Source organism: Monodelphis domestica, chromosome 2 (genome assembly GCF_027887165.1).
Source record: "Monodelphis domestica isolate mMonDom1 chromosome 2, mMonDom1.pri, whole genome shotgun sequence".
In the NCBI taxonomy this organism is placed as follows: domain Eukaryota; kingdom Metazoa; phylum Chordata; class Mammalia; order Didelphimorphia; family Didelphidae; genus Monodelphis; species Monodelphis domestica.
Window position 1 is genome coordinate 384,027,892 of NC_077228.1, and position 16,837 is coordinate 384,044,728.

Consider the following 16,837-nt stretch of genomic DNA (forward strand, 5'->3'; position numbering starts at 1 on the left):
TCTGGGATTAACAAGAATGTGGTGTTCTGTTGTTAGGGGTCCTAGAGTTACCATTTTTGATTTTAGTTTTGGTACTCTCTGTTTTTTCCCTGTAGCCCCCATTATTTGTGATTTGGCTATCTTCAGGAAATGTTTTTAAAACAGATTTAGTTGCTCCTGTATCAATAAGAGCTGGGTAGATCTCATTACCCACTTTTATCATGACCCTTGGTCCTGTGTTCGCATTTTGTTGGCATACTTGGACAATAGGTGCCTATATTTCTTTTTTGTTCAAATCTCAGTTTTGTTCTTCATCTACAGACTTTTCTTGTTGCTTTGAACATTCATTTTGCAATTCATCTTCAGTTTGCAATGGAATTGCATTATCATGGAGACTTATAGGTTTGTACCAATATAGAAAGGAATAATGTGGTCAAATCTCTACACAGGAAAATTATTTTGGTAGCTCTGTGAGGAATGGAAAGGAAGCGAGAGGGGGGGAATGTATGGAGGAAAAGCATTTAATCAATCAATAAGCCTTTAGCAAGTGTCTATTGAATGTCAGACACATATATAAAGATCCCGAGTATGGGTGTGTGTGTGTGTATGTGTATATACTTTTATGTATTTACATATAAAAATAATTTTTAAGCAAGTCTTTCTCTATCCCAGTCTGTTTTTCACACAGTTGCCAAAATGACTTCTAAAATCCAGGTCTAACCATATTCTCCCACCTAATATCTTCCAACCTCATTAAGCATCATTCCCCTTCTTTCAATCTTCAGTCCAGTCTAGCCTTCTTGCTATTTTTCAGGCATACCACATCTATTCTCCCTCTCTTCTACTTATGTCTATCCAGAAAGTATAGTCAAAGTTCCCTGTATTTGACAGAAAAAAATTTATGGAAAAAAAATTAGAAATAGAAAAGAAAATGAATCACTGCCTAATTTCTGTCATGGATCCATTTGCATGTAGTCTATAGATATACAGATATAGACATGAATATATATACACATTTATATATGTCTATATGTAGATATATAAACACTTACATATATATGTAATCAGTGGATTTTTTTATTTATACATATGTGTTTGTGTGTATATTGAGAGAGAGAGAGAGAGAGAGAGAGAGAGAGAGAGAGAAGACAATGTATGTTTATGGCACTTGTGTAGGAGATCAATTGAGATAAGGAAAAACTTGATTCTATTTCATATCACTTTCATTTCTTTCCCTGTCCCTTATCTTACATCTCAATGAATCCTCTCTTATAACAAAGACTTAAGAAGAAAAAGAGGAGGAAATTTTCAAGAAAACCAATAAATAAATCACCTAGGTCTGACTTTATAAACACTTTCACACCCATAATCATCCACCTCTTCAAGAAAAGGAGAGATGTGTATTTTTGACTGGATAGATAAATATACATATTTACATACCTTTTCTATTACATATGTACCTATATTCATTTTTTCTGATTCTCTTATTTCACTCCAGTTCATATTTAGTCTTCCCATGTTTCTCTAATTTTTTATTCATCATTTCTTAATGCATAGGAATATTCTGTTATTAATGTTTCTTTAGCCATTCCCCAATCAATGGGCATCTACTTTGTATCTAGTTATTTACTACCGCAAAAAGTACAACAAAGGGAACATTGAATATTTTGACATATATCCTATATTCTCTTGGTTAAATACCACACTGAATTGAAGTTACTGGTCTGGTTTAGCTTTATTAAGTCTTTATAGTATGGTAAATGGTTCATCATGATCAAAAGTAACATTAGCCATCTCATCATAGAGTCTAATTGGCGATATAGCTAGTGGTAATATATTTACCCTATTTAAATTTACTCAAATTTCTTATCGGTAATATTACTCATTTTCATGGACTTCCTTAAACTGGAAAAATAACTTCCTGACTTACAGGATACAGTGGGTATTGTGAAAAGAATATGGGAAGAGTGCAATTCCATTTCTTTTGTCTTCATGGGCATACAAATAATCTGATTGTTTGAAAACTAGAATGAAATTGTTGGAAACAAAGGAACTATTTTGTCCAGATGGGTCTAGAGTTCTTTGGGGGAGATTCTAGATCAATCCAGAGACTTCAGAAGACAGTTTAGTTGTTGAATTCTATCTGATGTTTACTTTAAGAATTGATTTGGAAGTCACTTAAGTCATTGCACTCTTCTACAAGGTCTTTTCTGACTAAATATGGCCTCGGAATAGACATAATCCAGATCCAGTACCATATTTCTATATTTGTAGCAGTTACCTTGAAATGGTGGCATATCATAGTCTTGAAAGGGTAGATTTACTTTGGCAATCATTGGGTACCATAAGTTGTTCTTTTCACTATTACTTCACTATGAAAATCATTTACCTCAGCTTTTCAAATTAATCCTATAAATTTACCATCCTCAATATATTTTTAAGGTTTAAGCCAGAATCCTTTTCTCCATATGAAGTATCTATAAAGTAAAACAACTGAAATAAATTTTCTTTGCCTCTTTTCTAGTGTTAAAGTTAGTGATGGAAGTAGCAACCTATACCAAAAGTAATCAATCAGGGATAACATAACATAGTGACCATAAGTAATTAAAATACAATACAGAGCAAATGTATGGTAGATTAATGTCATAATAAGTGGCCATGTGAAAAAATCTACCTAGAAGACACCGGCTCTAATGAACCACTAAAAAGCCTATGTATCTATAGAGAAAATCACTTAATCTCTCTAGGAGTAGGTTTTCCTTATTTGTAATGAAGGGGTTGTATTAAGTTATTTCTGAGGTCCTATCTAACTCTATTATTACTTAATTATTCTATGATTCTTTTTTGATACTTCAGTGGGTTTATGATCTTATATATGGTAGTACTCTCTAGGAGCACAGCTCTAGGGGCAACTAAGTAGCATAATGGGTAGAGAGTCAGCAAGACCCTGAGTGCATATCCAACTTCAGATACTTACTAGGTGTGTGATAGCCAAGTCACTTACCCTATTTGTCTCAGTTTCCTCATCTCCGTAAAATGGACATAATAATAACATCCACCTTTCAGGGTTGCTGTGAGTATCAGATGAGATATTTGTAAAATGCTCAATATTGTGCCTGGCACATAGTTGGTACTATATAAGTGTTAGTTATCATTATTATGTTTAAGACAGTGCCTGGCATATAGTAGGTGCTATATAAATATCATCACGATTATTATTATTACTGTTATAGCACTTTGGACAATGCATCACAATTCTTCCTGCTGCCAGGTGCCCCTCCACCTCCATTGAGTAACTCAATGGCTCCTGGTTTCTTAGAACACAACTCTATCTTTCTCCCAAAACCAATCCCTCTTTCAGTTACCTATAACTGTCAAGGATCCCACTATACAGTCACCCAGATGCTTCCCTCTTACCCTTCATGTTCAAGTAGTTGCTGAGTCCTGCTGTTTCTGCCTTGGTCATTTCTGTCTTATATGTCTCCTTTCCTCCTCTGGCACTGCCACCACCATAGTTCAGGTCCTCATCATGATCACCTCACATCTAGACCATTACAATATTCCACTGGTTTAGTCTCTCTGCCTAACATTCCTCTCCACTCCAATCTGTCCTCCTCTCGATGGTCAAATTGACCTTCCAAAAGGGCAAATCTGACCATTGCACCACCTTATAAATCCATTCCAGAAACTCCCCATTACCTCTAGGATCAAATACAAAATCTCCTGTTTGGTTTTAGAAGTCCTTTATAATCTGGTCCCTTTCTACTTTTCTAATCTTCCACTTCACTATCCTTCATGTACTCAAGAATTCAGTGGCACTGGCCTCATTGATGTTCTTTATTAACTCTCAGTTTTGTCTCTGGTTCTCCTTTACACCTGGAATTCTCTCCCTGCCCTGCCTTTATCTTCACCTTCTGGCTTCCTTTGGCTTTCTTCAAACCCCTCTGTAAGAAGCTTTAATCTCCTTAAGACCTCCTTAATCTTAGTGCCTTGCCAAGGAGACCCTTCCCTCATGTATGCTGTATAGCTTATTTGTACATACTTCCATGCATTTTTTTTCTCCTCTATTAACCTGTGACCTTGAGAGCTGGGACTTTTTGTCTTTCCTTGTATCCTGTGTATCTGGCACAAAGAAGATGCTTCATAAACGCTTCTTGACTTGACACCAAGATTAGAGATATCCTATTCAGTATTGCCTACCTTTGATTAGGGAAAGACACAAGAAGCAGCCAGCTCCTCTAGGCCAGTACATTTACTTTATTTGCCCTTTGGAAGCAATAACTACTATTCTTCAGCAAAATTGCCAACCTACATTGCCAGAGAGAATTTCTTCATCTGTGAATACTCTCCTACAATGGAATCACAGGTCTAGACCCTCTTAATCTCTTATATTCTTTTATCTCTCCTTTCAATTATCCAACCATCAGGCCACCAGATTCCTCTTATACTCTCTTCTGAAGCAGTTAGATAAAACAGTTTACCTCATTAGTAAGACCAGTTGCCTTCAAGGATAAGTTTTTGTCATTTGTCATTTCAGAGGATGATGAAGAACAAGATGCTCTGCCCAGTCTAGATAAACCTGGCTGGTATTCCCAAGGAAATTCTGACCAGCTGTATGAACTCCTCAAGAAGATGACTGGCAAGGCACAGCCCAAGGTATCCTATAATGGAATTTGAGACCCTGATAACTAGTTGTAGGTGCTAACAAATAAATATAATCTACAACAATAACTCAACAGTCAGCTACCTTTCAGTGATCCACTGATGGGTCATCTCAAAACTCCTAAATATTTGTAGATCTATTATCCTAATATAAAGGATCTACTCTGTCACCGCTGAGGACCCCTTCCACACCTTAGTAGATAATCTTTATAATATGTCCTTATAGCTAAAAATGTTATCTCCTAGTATTCTACTTTTTGATGCCTAACCTTAGCTAGGTAGGTTCTCAGTTAATAAAAACCACAATCAAGAATTAATCAAGAAACATTAAGCACCTACTTGGTGACATGGTACATGATAGATACTATACTTGCCCATGAGAACACAAATAAAAAGTGTAAAAGTTACCTCTAGGGAACTTAAAATTTATCCCCTAGTAATTTTCTTGACCTGTATCTGAAGCCTTTTCAAATCAGTACGGTCTGCTGAAGCTCATGTGCCAATAGCACTCTTGAAGAATCCATGCCAGGATGAATACATAGGAAAATAGTTTTATTATTGCCTATCCTAAGCCTTTTAAAAGATATAAACAGGGTTTTTGTACTATACCTAGAAATAGGTCAATAAGGAATTTTAAATCAAAACTTTTGATTATTTAATTGACTCAGGCAGGACTGAGCCCAACCATCTCGTCAGACTAAACCTGGACTACTTTCAGTTGATGCATTCCCTCATCTGTATTATGGAACAATGAAATGTTCTAAACAAGGAGGAGGAAACAAAGTCTAATGAACATTGGCTAGAAGTGGCCAGAATGAATGTGATAGCAACAGAGAGACAAGATAGCAACAGAGAGACAGCATAGTTCTGTGCAAAGAAAACTGGAATCCAAGGTTGTGAACATGAATTTACTAGTTAATACTTGTACAACCCTAGGCAAATTGATTACATTTTTCTGGTCCTGAGTTTTCTCCTCCGTAAAATGAGAGAATTGGACTAAGTGATGTCTACAATCCCTTTCATCCTTGCTATCTTGTTAATAGCTTCAAAAAATAAAGGAGCAGTTATTCCATTTTTCCTGATCACAATGAAAAATGCTGTGTTTGTTAGAGGAAAATGGAAAAAAAAGTACTATTTCCTTTCTAAATGTATCACCCAGATCAAAAAAAAGTCTTATTCCTTGTAAGAAAACTTCTTGCAATTTATAAAAGAGACACTAATTGTGATAAGGTTTCTTTAGCAACTTCTTTAGCTTATCATTTTATTTGATGAGTGTGACGTTTTAAAATTTTCTGGCTTTGAAATTTTAAAAGGGACTTTTTTGCAAATTAAAACAAATGTTCTGTGCAGTTTAATTTTTCTTTTATAAAAAAATGACATTTTTGAAACTGCACAAACACTTTCAATTGGTGTTTCTTAGTAATTTTTATTATTATCTTCTCTTCCTCCATGTTGCTTACAAGGCCTTCCAGTTGGCAGGTACCTAAGTATCTGTTGATTTACTAACAGTTAATACTTTCTCAGAGTGAAATGTGTTGCTTCAGGAGGTACAGAATTCCCTGTGTCTGGAGATTTCAAGCAGTGGTTGATCACTTATTCAGGATGTTGTATAGGGAATTCCTTTTTTCTTCAGTGATCCAGGTTGAACACAGTAACCTCAGAAGCTCCTTTGGTCTCTGAGATTCTGTGATTTAATAACATACAGATGCTGTATTTTTTTCCCTTTGGTATTGCAGTTCCATTGAAAAGGCAAAGCAAGAAAAGTACCCAGGGTCACAAAGATGTAAGGGCTGTTGGATCATTTGCCAAGTCAAAATATTTGTAGAACCAATACATATTACATTCCATGGCATTTGGGAGAGGATTTTCCTTAGATTTTTATGGAAGTATTCTCTGTCTCTTGGTTTCTCTCCTATCTCTCTTCCTCTGTCTGTCTCTCTTATCTCTGTCTTTATCTCTCTCTCTTCTGACTCTCTTTCTGTGTTTCTCCCTTTGTGTCTCTGACTCTTTCTCTCTGTCTCTCTTCCCCTCCCTCCCTTCAGTATGGGAGTGTGGAGAGGAGAACTTGGCTTTCTCAAACATATAGCCCATTTTTAATTTGCTGTCTGACCAACAGGTTGTTTATTTTGGTGACAGCATGCATTCAGATATTTTCCCAGCCCATTACTATAGTAACTGGGAGACGGTCCTCATCTTAGAAGAACTCAGAGAAAATGAAGATATAGTGCCTAAAAGGAATGAATCTGAACCTTTGGAGAAGAAAGGAAAGTATGAGGTAAGAGTTCCCTACATGAAAGAAAAACCTTCATGTTTAAAATATCTTAGGGACCACTTGTGCCAAGAATGAAAAAATCTTTTAGCAAGTGATCTCTATGTTAGCTTGGCATTCTGGAGCATATCTTACTGATAATTTCAAAATGATGTTAACATGACATAGTCCTGATTCCTCTCCTCATTAAATGTTGCTTTTCAGTCTCTTCTGAGGCACCACATGCATACTGAGGGATACCAGTGAAGCCAAATGCTGAATCACGTGACTATATATCTTCTTTGTTTGGCTAGGAAAGCAATTCATTCCCTGTTCCTTCATTTGTCAAATTTAACTAACTTAGATGCTTCATTAAGCTTTCTAATTAGCCAACAAACTTTTGCTAGATAGAGAACTATTGGAAAGTTAACTATATCCTTTCTAAATAGAAAAATTGTGTCTTTGGGTGGGGAAACAGTGAGATTTAAAGTAGTGATAATAATTAATATAGAAGGAAACCTCCAGCTAAAAGTAAGTTTCAATCAGGTCTGAATTAAAAACTGAAATAGGGAAGAATTTAAAGATGTTTAGCATTCCTTCAGTTCCTTCAGGGTGAGAAAAAGTAAGGATTTGTGTTGTTTAGGTTAAAAAGAGGTTCAAGATGGCTTTCTTGGTTTAGTGAGTTTTTGCAGAGGTTTTTGCAGAGGGGAACTTAGATTAGAGAATTATAGACTTAGAGCCAGAAGATACCTCAGGGACGATAGAGTTCAATTTCTTCATTTTACAGATAAGGAAACTGTGGCACAAAGAGGTCAAATGTCTTGTCCAGTTTCTCATTCATTTCCTCTGCCCTATCCATTGTGACATACCACCTTATATGGAGGGGGGAAATGTTTTGAAGTAATAAGCGCAGTGCAAGATAAAATAAGACAAGGAGAGAAACCGCAATGGAAAAAATATCACAATAGTATGCAGACTGTATCCCCTTCATAGACTCATTTTCTTACTAATGAATATTGATTTAACGTTTTCCCCCCAACTTATACTATGAAATATTAAAGTGGACAAGAGATCATTTTTATATCGAATAATAGAGCAGATAAGGGTCTGACAACTGTGGCTTTTCCCTGGAAGGGAGGCAACTTCTCTACACTGGACATCTCCCCTGATGCTGCTGTGGTTGATATAAAAATGAATGAATGAAGAGAGGACAGGATGGGTTATCAGAAATAGCCCTTCCTTAACCCCCAGTTCCAACTGAGGCATTGAAAAAATGTATCATTGCTGGTGGGCCTGTCTTTGAATAGCAATATAGGGAGCTAAAGAATCATAGAGGCTAGAGGGGCAAGTGGCACCAGAGGGTTAGAAAGGCATCTCCTAGCTCATTAGTAACAGCTTGTGTTCAGACATATAATGCACAATGATGATATGTCCCTGGCATGGGAAGGAAAAGATGTTTTCTTCAAAGGCCCCAAACTCCAGAATATTCTTGTAATTTTCTGTTCCAATATGATTCTGGCAAAACTGAATGCCTTCTTGTTTTATTTGTGTTTTGTTTGTAGTAGAAAGGACCTTTTGTTATTTGTAACCCCATTGTTTGTTGGCAGATATATTTTTACCTGTGGTCCTATTTGTTACCTTTTGAGAAATCCTTTGTCACATAAGGAAAAACTGAGTAGCTGGCTCTAAGATTTGGGATGAATGAATTAACTGACTTGTTTTTTATTGGTTTAGTTGTATTTTTACAAACAGAAACTTAGAATCCTAGCCCAGAACAATCAGATTCCTCTATGGTATTTTCCCAGCTTTTAATCTCAGCGTCCGTTGTATTCCTTTAGACAGTGTGCTTCCAAAATCATGGCCAGTAGAAAACATCAAAGCTAGGAAGTAAATACAGCCAGTCATTAGAGTTCATAATCTTCCCTGTACCAGGGAGGGGAGAGGGAGAAGATACAAACATCCTTAACTATCCCGCTAAGAGGGAAACATCCCCCTAAAAAGGACAAACAGAAAGTTGTGTGTATTTGTGTGTATGTGTGTGTTTGGAGGGTACAGTAAGGGAAGTATTCTTTTGTTATATTATTGCTAAGAAAAATAGAGATTATTTCTTTCCAACCAAATGTGTTAGTCAGCAAACCACAGATGGTAAATGCAAATTGTGTTGTGAATGGAAATTTTGGTCACCCAACTATTTCATACCATATTTCCAGTTATTTAACTCACCACAAGTAAAGCAATAACTTCTCAGTAAGTGGAATTAAAAAAAAATTAGCCAGACCTTCTCAAGTTAACATTATAGACCATGAGTTAGATGAATCATAAATTCTACATTTCTGCATGTGCAGGCAGCAATTGTAGTTCCTTTATTGGTTTATAGAAATATAGTTTTGACTTGCTTAGACTTGAATTGGAATTCTGAAAAATTGACAGGAATTTCCTTTCTAGAGAAACTCTTGGGTGGGCACACATTCAGCAGAGAATTTCCATGTCACTTTCATTTGCAATGGTTTGAATAGGAGCTAAAAGTTTGGAATAAGAACAGGGAACATTTTGAATAGATCTTAATGGATTTTGTTGTTGTTCAGTCAATTTTTAGTTGTGTCTGACTCTTGGTAAACCATTCAGGATATTCTTGGCAAAGATACTAGAATGTTTTGCCATTTCCTTCTCCAGTTCATTTTACAGATAAGAAAACTAAGGCAAACAGGATTAAGTAACTGACTTAGAGTCATTACAGCTAGGAAGTATCTAAGCCAAACTTGAACTGAGGGAGATGACTTCAGACCTGGTTATAAGATTGTAGATTTAGAGTAAGAGGCACTGAGTCCTAGAGACATGAAATACTTCTCCAACAGAACCCTGGCCTTCCTACTCCACAGCCAACTTTCCATTTAGGTCATGCTGACTTCTTTAGCATGTCCACTGGTCAACCATTCTTCTGTACCAGAAAGTGGGAAGTGATGTTTATAGTTAAATCACTGTAGTAATTTTTGCATGGAAGCTTAAACAGAAAGAGCAAGATTAAATAATTATTTAAGAGCAAGATTCAAATAATAATAGATTGAACTTATGTAACATTTTGTTTTATGAAACACATTCTTAACAGTAACCCTGAGAGCAAAAGTAGTTCAAGTATTCTCACTATTTTACAATAGCAGATATTGAGATTGAAACTAACCCATGATCACACCTTGCTCATAATTCTTATAGCCAGGATAATAATAACACAGGTCTCCCGTTATCAAATTCCATGCTCTTATATAAGTATTTCTGAAAAATAAAACAATTGGTCTTTTTGTAGGTCTATCAACCCAACCTCAACCCCAGAATGTCCTATCTAGCATTATCAAACACATCCTTGGAATGACAGAGTATCTGATAGTCACTGTCATATTCTAATTCAGTAAGCATTTTTTAGGACTCATAAGCTATCTGGTATTGTCCTTTTACAGAGGAGGAAATTGAGGCCCACACTAGTTATTGTGAATTATTCTGATCCTCATTCAGCTCTCCATTTTTCAAATGAATTCAATTAGCATTTATTGAGGGCATACTAGGGGCTAGTCACTGGGAATCCAAAAAAAAAGAAAATTTAATCATTCTTGCCTTCAAGAGCTTATATATCCCCTGGGGATAAACACGTGTACAAAAATCAAACAATCATAAGTATTCATTAAATGCCTATGTACTAGACACTGTGTTAAAACTGAGAATACAAAGTAGAAAACAAGAACAGTTTCTATCCTCAGGGAGCTCACATTCGAATGTGGGGAAACAATGTGCATAAATAGGTTAAAAAATGCAAACAGAATAAATAAAAGGTGTGGTGGGCAGGTCTAATTGAGGCCAGTACCCTGTTAATTTAGAGGTTGTTGACCCAAAATGACTCAAAAGTCATTCAGTAGTTAACAAAAGCAGGTATTCTCAATCATAGCTTAAAAAAGATATTCAACAGGGATGTGGCAGTGTAGAGCTTGGATAGACCCCCACCCTTCCTCCATAGGAATGTTTGTGGTCATCAGAGCATGGGGTGGTGACTTAGGTGGTCTAGAAACACCTGCCAAGTATGAAGAACCCTACCCAGGAAGCCTTGTCAGTAAAAGACTGCCAGAGGATCGTGTCAAGGGCAATCCAGTTCGAGCCTAAACTTTCTGAGCTAACAGCTCCCTGGGACAGCTTTGCTGCTTTTTGAGGAAAAACTAACCTAACCAATGTGGCTGGGGAGAAGGGAGCCTGGTATGTAATGAACCTATGATAGAAAAAGGTAACCTGAGAGGGAAAGTCAATATAAGTAAATACAAAATGTATATAAATCCAATCATTAGTATTTGGCAGGAGACAGGAAGAATAGTAGCAAGACTGGAGTCATTTGGAAAGACCTCTTGTAGAGGGGGCATCTGAGCTGTGCTTGGGAGGAAGGCAAGGATTTTATGAGGGAAGAATGGGGGGGGGGTGTATATTCAAGATAACAGAAGTTAAAAGAAATGTCATGTACGTCATATTTAGGACAGGGAGCAGGCTAGTTTGACTGGAATGTAGCATGCATAAGCAGTAATTAATAAATATTAACAATAAATAAAAATATTATGTAAGGCTGGAAAGAGATTAGAGGCAAATTATGAAGGGCATAAAATGCCAAACAGGTAAGGTTGTATTTTATTGTAGAGGCAATAGGAAACTACTGAAGATTCTTTAGTGAAGTATTAATAGGATCAGAACTATACTTTAGGAAAATCAGCTAGACAACTGCCTAGTAGATGAATTGGAGGGTTGAAAAGCTAGAGGCTAGGAGTTCACAGTCAAGAGGCTATTGCAGTAATCCAGATTAGAGACAATAAGACTAGACTAAGAATTGTTATGGAGTGAGTAGACAGATTAGGGGGTGGATTAGAAAGATAGTGTGAAAATAAAATTGACAAAATATAAAATTTTGATATGGGAAGTGGGGAGTGGAGGGCTAGACATTAAAGAGAGTGAAGAATCAAGGATGACTCAGGTTAAGAACATGAAGGTTTAGAATTCCAGGTTAAGATGGCTCCAGAGTAGAAGCAGGGCTCTACCTCTCCTCTCCACCAATCAAGACACAGTGCCTCCAAACAACAACAAAACCAAAGTCAAACAAGAGAAGTTCCACAGTAGGGCACAGCACAGAAGGTAGGCAAAGTTAGGGCATTTCCACACTAAAAGGGGGTGAAATTTCTTCCACCAAGGGGCGAGCTCATCTTCACCTGCTTTGCCAGAGCTCGAGTGAGCATGGGATAAACATCTAACTTCTAGGAGGGAGGCTAGCTGAGGTCAACACAGACTTACCCCTAAGAGCAACTAGACTTGGAATACCAGGAGGCTGAGGAAATGTTGAGATAGGGCGTGATGCTTGGGGAGAGGGGGCAGCTCACAGCAAACACCATAGAGACCCAAAAAATAGCCTCCAGGCAAAAACTTCTCTAGTGCTCAATACAGAGACTTGCCTACACTCCACACTCAGAACTCTTCCAGGCAATCTTTAAATTCTCTTGGGCTAGACCTGCCCATAAGAACAGCAAGACTAGGGACCCCAGGAGGCTGAAGAAACATGGAGATAGGGTGCAGAGCTTGCACAGAGGGGGCAGCTCATAGCAAAAAGACACAGAGAACTGGAAAAAACCTTCAGGCAAAAACCTCTCCAGCAAGCAATACAGAGACTTGCCTACACCTCATACCCAGACCACTCTCAGGCAATCTTTAAGTTCTCAGGGCCTGGATATACCCATAAGGGCAGCAAGACTAGGGACCCCAGGAGCCCAAGGAAAAATGGATATAGGGGACAGAACTTGGGCAGAGAGAAGTGGCTCAAAGCAAAATGCCACAGAGATCTGAAAAACAGCCTGTAGGTAAAAACCTCTCCAGCTCTCAATTACAGAGACTTGCCTACACTCCACACCCAGACGTCTATGAGGGAATCTTCAAGTTCTTAGGGGCTAGACCTGCCCCTAAGAGCAGCTAGACACTGCTGAGGACTGGGAAAAATATCCTCAGGGCAAAAACCTGTCGAGAGCCCAATAGAAAGATTGCCCACATTCCTCACTTAGACCAAGAAGAAACAAGGCAATGGCCACCAACCCCCAGGAACTAAAATCCACAAATACAAAAAAAAAAGAAGAAGAAAACCTTAACTCTTAATAACTTTTATGCAGAAAAAATCCAGAATAAAGAAGAGACAACAGAAGATGAAGAACATGTGAACATACTCAAACCTTCAGGGAAAAAATGGAAAGTGGTCACAAGTTCTTGAAGACTTTAAATCTGAGATTATGAGAAAAATGGAAGAGATATGGCAAAAAAAAAAGTGGGAGATAGTTCAAGAAGAAAGTAACATTTTAAAAGACAGGATCTCTCACTTGGAAATTGAAGTCCAGAAATCAAATAAATAATAAGCAAATTGAAGACCTGCTGGAAGCCATGAAAAATAGGCTAGATCAAACCAAAAAGGGAAATCAAAAGATCTTAGCTGAAAAACAGTCACTAAAAACTAGAATTGGGCAAGTAGAAACCAATGATCTCACAAGACAGCAAGAATTAGTAAAGCAGAAAGTCAAAAGATGACAGATTAGAAAGGAACACAAAATATCTCATTGAGAGGGTGTTGAACTGGAAAATAGATCTTGGTGAGACAATTTGAGAATCATAATCCTATCTGAAAACCTGGAAACAGAAACATTGACATCATACTACAAGAAATTATCCAAGAAAACTGCCCTGAGGTTCTGCAACAAGAGGGCAAAATAGACATTGAAAGAATCCATAGATCACCCACTACATTAATCCTCAAAAGATAGCCCCAGGAATGTAATTGCCAAATTCAAGAGCTTCCAAGCTAAGGAGAAAATATTACAAGGAGCTGGTAAGAGACAATTCAGATATCAAGGAACAGTGGAATCAGGATTCCATAGGATCTGGCAGCCTCCACACTAAAAGATCACAAGGCTTGGAATATGATATTCAGAAAGGCAAGAAAATTGGGTCTACAACCAAGGATCATCTCATCAAAATTGACTATATGCTTTCAGGAGAAACTATGGGCATTCAAGTAAATACAAGACTTTCAAATATTTGTAAAGAAAAGACCAGAACTAAACAGAAAATTTGACATCTAAATACAAAAACAAAGAGAAACGTGAAAAGATAAATAAGAACGAAAGGAGTCTTTTTTTTTCCTTAAAGGGCCTCAATAAGATCAAATTGTTTATATTTCTATATGGAAAAATGTTATTTGTAACTCTCAAAAATTGTATTCACTATTATAGTAGTTAGAAGAATTATTCCTAGGTAGAGACTGAGGTACTAAGTGGTTTAAAATCATATGTTAAAAAAAAAGAAAAAGAAAGAAAGAAAGGGGATACAATGGCACCAAGAGATACTTGAAGAAACAAGAAAATTGGGATAATCAATACTACACAAAAAGGCACATGGGAGTACGAGGGGAAGAATAAAACTATAATAAGGAGAGGAAGAGCATTCTAAAAGGTAATACTCACACCTTACTCTCAGTGGAAACAATTCTGAGAGGAAAGACCATCTAGATCTATTGGGGTATCAATTACTATCTTACCCTATAGGGAAATTGAGAGGAGAAAACTAAAGGGGGGGGGTGTGTGGAGATTTTTTTAAAAGAGACGGAAAAAGAGGGGGAAGGGAATTCAATAGACCCTAAAAAAAAATAGAAAGGGAGGGAGACTGTGTGGGGTAGTTTAAAAAGACCCCCAAAAGAAAAATAAGAGAGTAATAAGAAGGAAGTGGGGAGAAAGGAAAGTAAAATAAGGGTGGGGTATAGGGGTACTGATTAAAAACAACACTGGTGTAGAAGGAAATAGTGAAAGAGGAAAGGGTAGGGCAAGGAGAGAAAATCAAAATGTTGGGGTATACACACGTAGTAATCATAACTTTGAATGTGAATGGGATGAACTCACCCGTAAAGCGGAAGCAAATTACAGAGTGGATTTAAAACCAAAATCCTACCATATTTTGTCTACAAGAAACACACATGAGGCAGGTAGACACACACAGGATAAGGATAAAAGGCTGGAGCAAAATCTGTTAGGCCTCAACTAAGAAAAAGAAGGAAGGAGTTGCAATCATAATATCTGACAAAGCCAAAGGAAAAATAGATCTAGTTAAAAGAGATAGGGGAGGTAATTACATCTTGATAAAAGGCAGTATAAACAATGAGGAAATATCAGTACTAAACATGTATACACTAAATGAATCAGCATCCAAATTTCTAAAACAGAAACTAGTGGAGTTGAAGGAGGAAATAGATAGTAAAACCATACTAGTGGGAGACCTGAATCTTCCTCTATCACATCTAGATAAACAAAAAAAAAATATGAAAGAGGTAAGAGATGTGAATGAAATCTTAGAAAAAATTAGAGTTAATAGATATGTGGAAAAAAATAAACAGGGACAAAAAGGAATACAGCTTTTCAACAGGACATGGTACATTCACAAAGATTGACCATGTGCTAAGGCATAAAAACATGACAAACAAGTGAAAAAAAGAAAAGAAATAATAAATACAACTTTTTAGATCATAATACAATAAAAATAATAATCAGGGTACATTGAGAGGCATATCAAAAATTAATTCGAAATTAAACAATATGATTCTCCAAAATAGGTTAGAGAACAAATCATAGAAATAATAATTTCATTGAAGAAAATGACAGTGATGAAACATCCTTTCAAAATCTATAGGATGCAGTCAAAGCAGTATTCAGGGGGAAATTTATATCCTTGAATTCATATATTAACAAATTAGGGAGGGCAGAAGTCAACAAATTGGACATGCAAATTAAAAAACTAGAAAGTGAACAAGTTAAAAATTCCCAGATGAAAACTAAATTAGAGATCCTAAAAATTAAAGGAGAAATTAATAAAATCAAAAGTGAAAGAACTATTGAATTAATAAGAAAGACTAGAAGCTGGTCCTTTGAAAAAACAAATAAATAGACAAAGTACTGATCAATCTAATTTTAAAAAAGGAAAGAAGAAAACCAAATTAAAGGTATCAAAGAAGAAAAGGAAGACCTCACCTCTAATGAAGAGGAAATTAAGGAAATCATTAAACACTATTTTGCCCAATTTTATGGCAATAAATATGACAATCTAGGTGATATGGGTGAATATTTACAAAAATATAAATTGTCTAGATTAACAGAAAAAGAAATAGAATACTTAAATAACCCCATATCAGAAAAAGAAATTGAACAAGCCATCAAAGAACTCCCTAAGAAAAAAATCCCCAGGACTAGATGGATTCACAAGTGAATTCTATCAAACATTCAAAGAACAACTAATCCCAATACTATACAAACTATTTGACATAATAAGCAAAGAAGGAGTTCTACCAAATTCCTTTTATGACACAAATATGGTACTGATTCCAAAGCCAGGCAGGTCAAAAACAGAGAAAGAAAACTACAGACCAATCTCCTTAATAAATATAGATGCAAAAATCTTAAATAGAATACTAGCAAAAAGACTCCAGCAGGTGATCACAAAGGTTATTCACTATGATCAGGTAGAATTCATACCAGGAATGCAAGGATGGTTCAATATTAGGAAAACCATTCACATAATTAACCATATCAACAAGGATACTAACAAAAATCACATGATTATGTCAATAGATGCAGTAAAAGCCTTTGACAAAATACAACACTCATTCCTATTGAAAACACTAGAAAGTTTAGGAGTAGATGAGCCTTGTCTAAAAATAATAAACAGTATATATCTAAAACCATCATCTGGAATGGGTATATATCTAAAAGCATCATCTGGAATGGGGATAAACTAGAAGCAATCCCAATAAGATCAGGAATGAAACAAGGATGCCTTTTATCGCCTTTATTATTTAACATTGTACTAGAAACACTAGTAGTAGCAGAGTAGAAAAAGAAATTGAAGGTATTA

The 16,837-nt window shown here is 36.3% G+C and overlaps 1 protein-coding gene across 1 annotated transcript in view; it reads left to right on the plus strand.

The window, feature by feature from the left end:
- Positions 1–16,837, plus strand: part of NT5DC1 (5'-nucleotidase domain containing 1) — a 266,402-nt gene that overhangs the window by 213,138 nt on the left and 36,427 nt on the right. The window contains exons 9-10 of the mRNA XM_007484456.3: positions 4,517–4,635; positions 6,758–6,916. Coding sequence (XP_007484518.2) covers positions 4,517–4,635; positions 6,758–6,916 — 278 coding nt within the window. The remainder of the gene's footprint in view (positions 1–4,516; positions 4,636–6,757; positions 6,917–16,837) is intronic.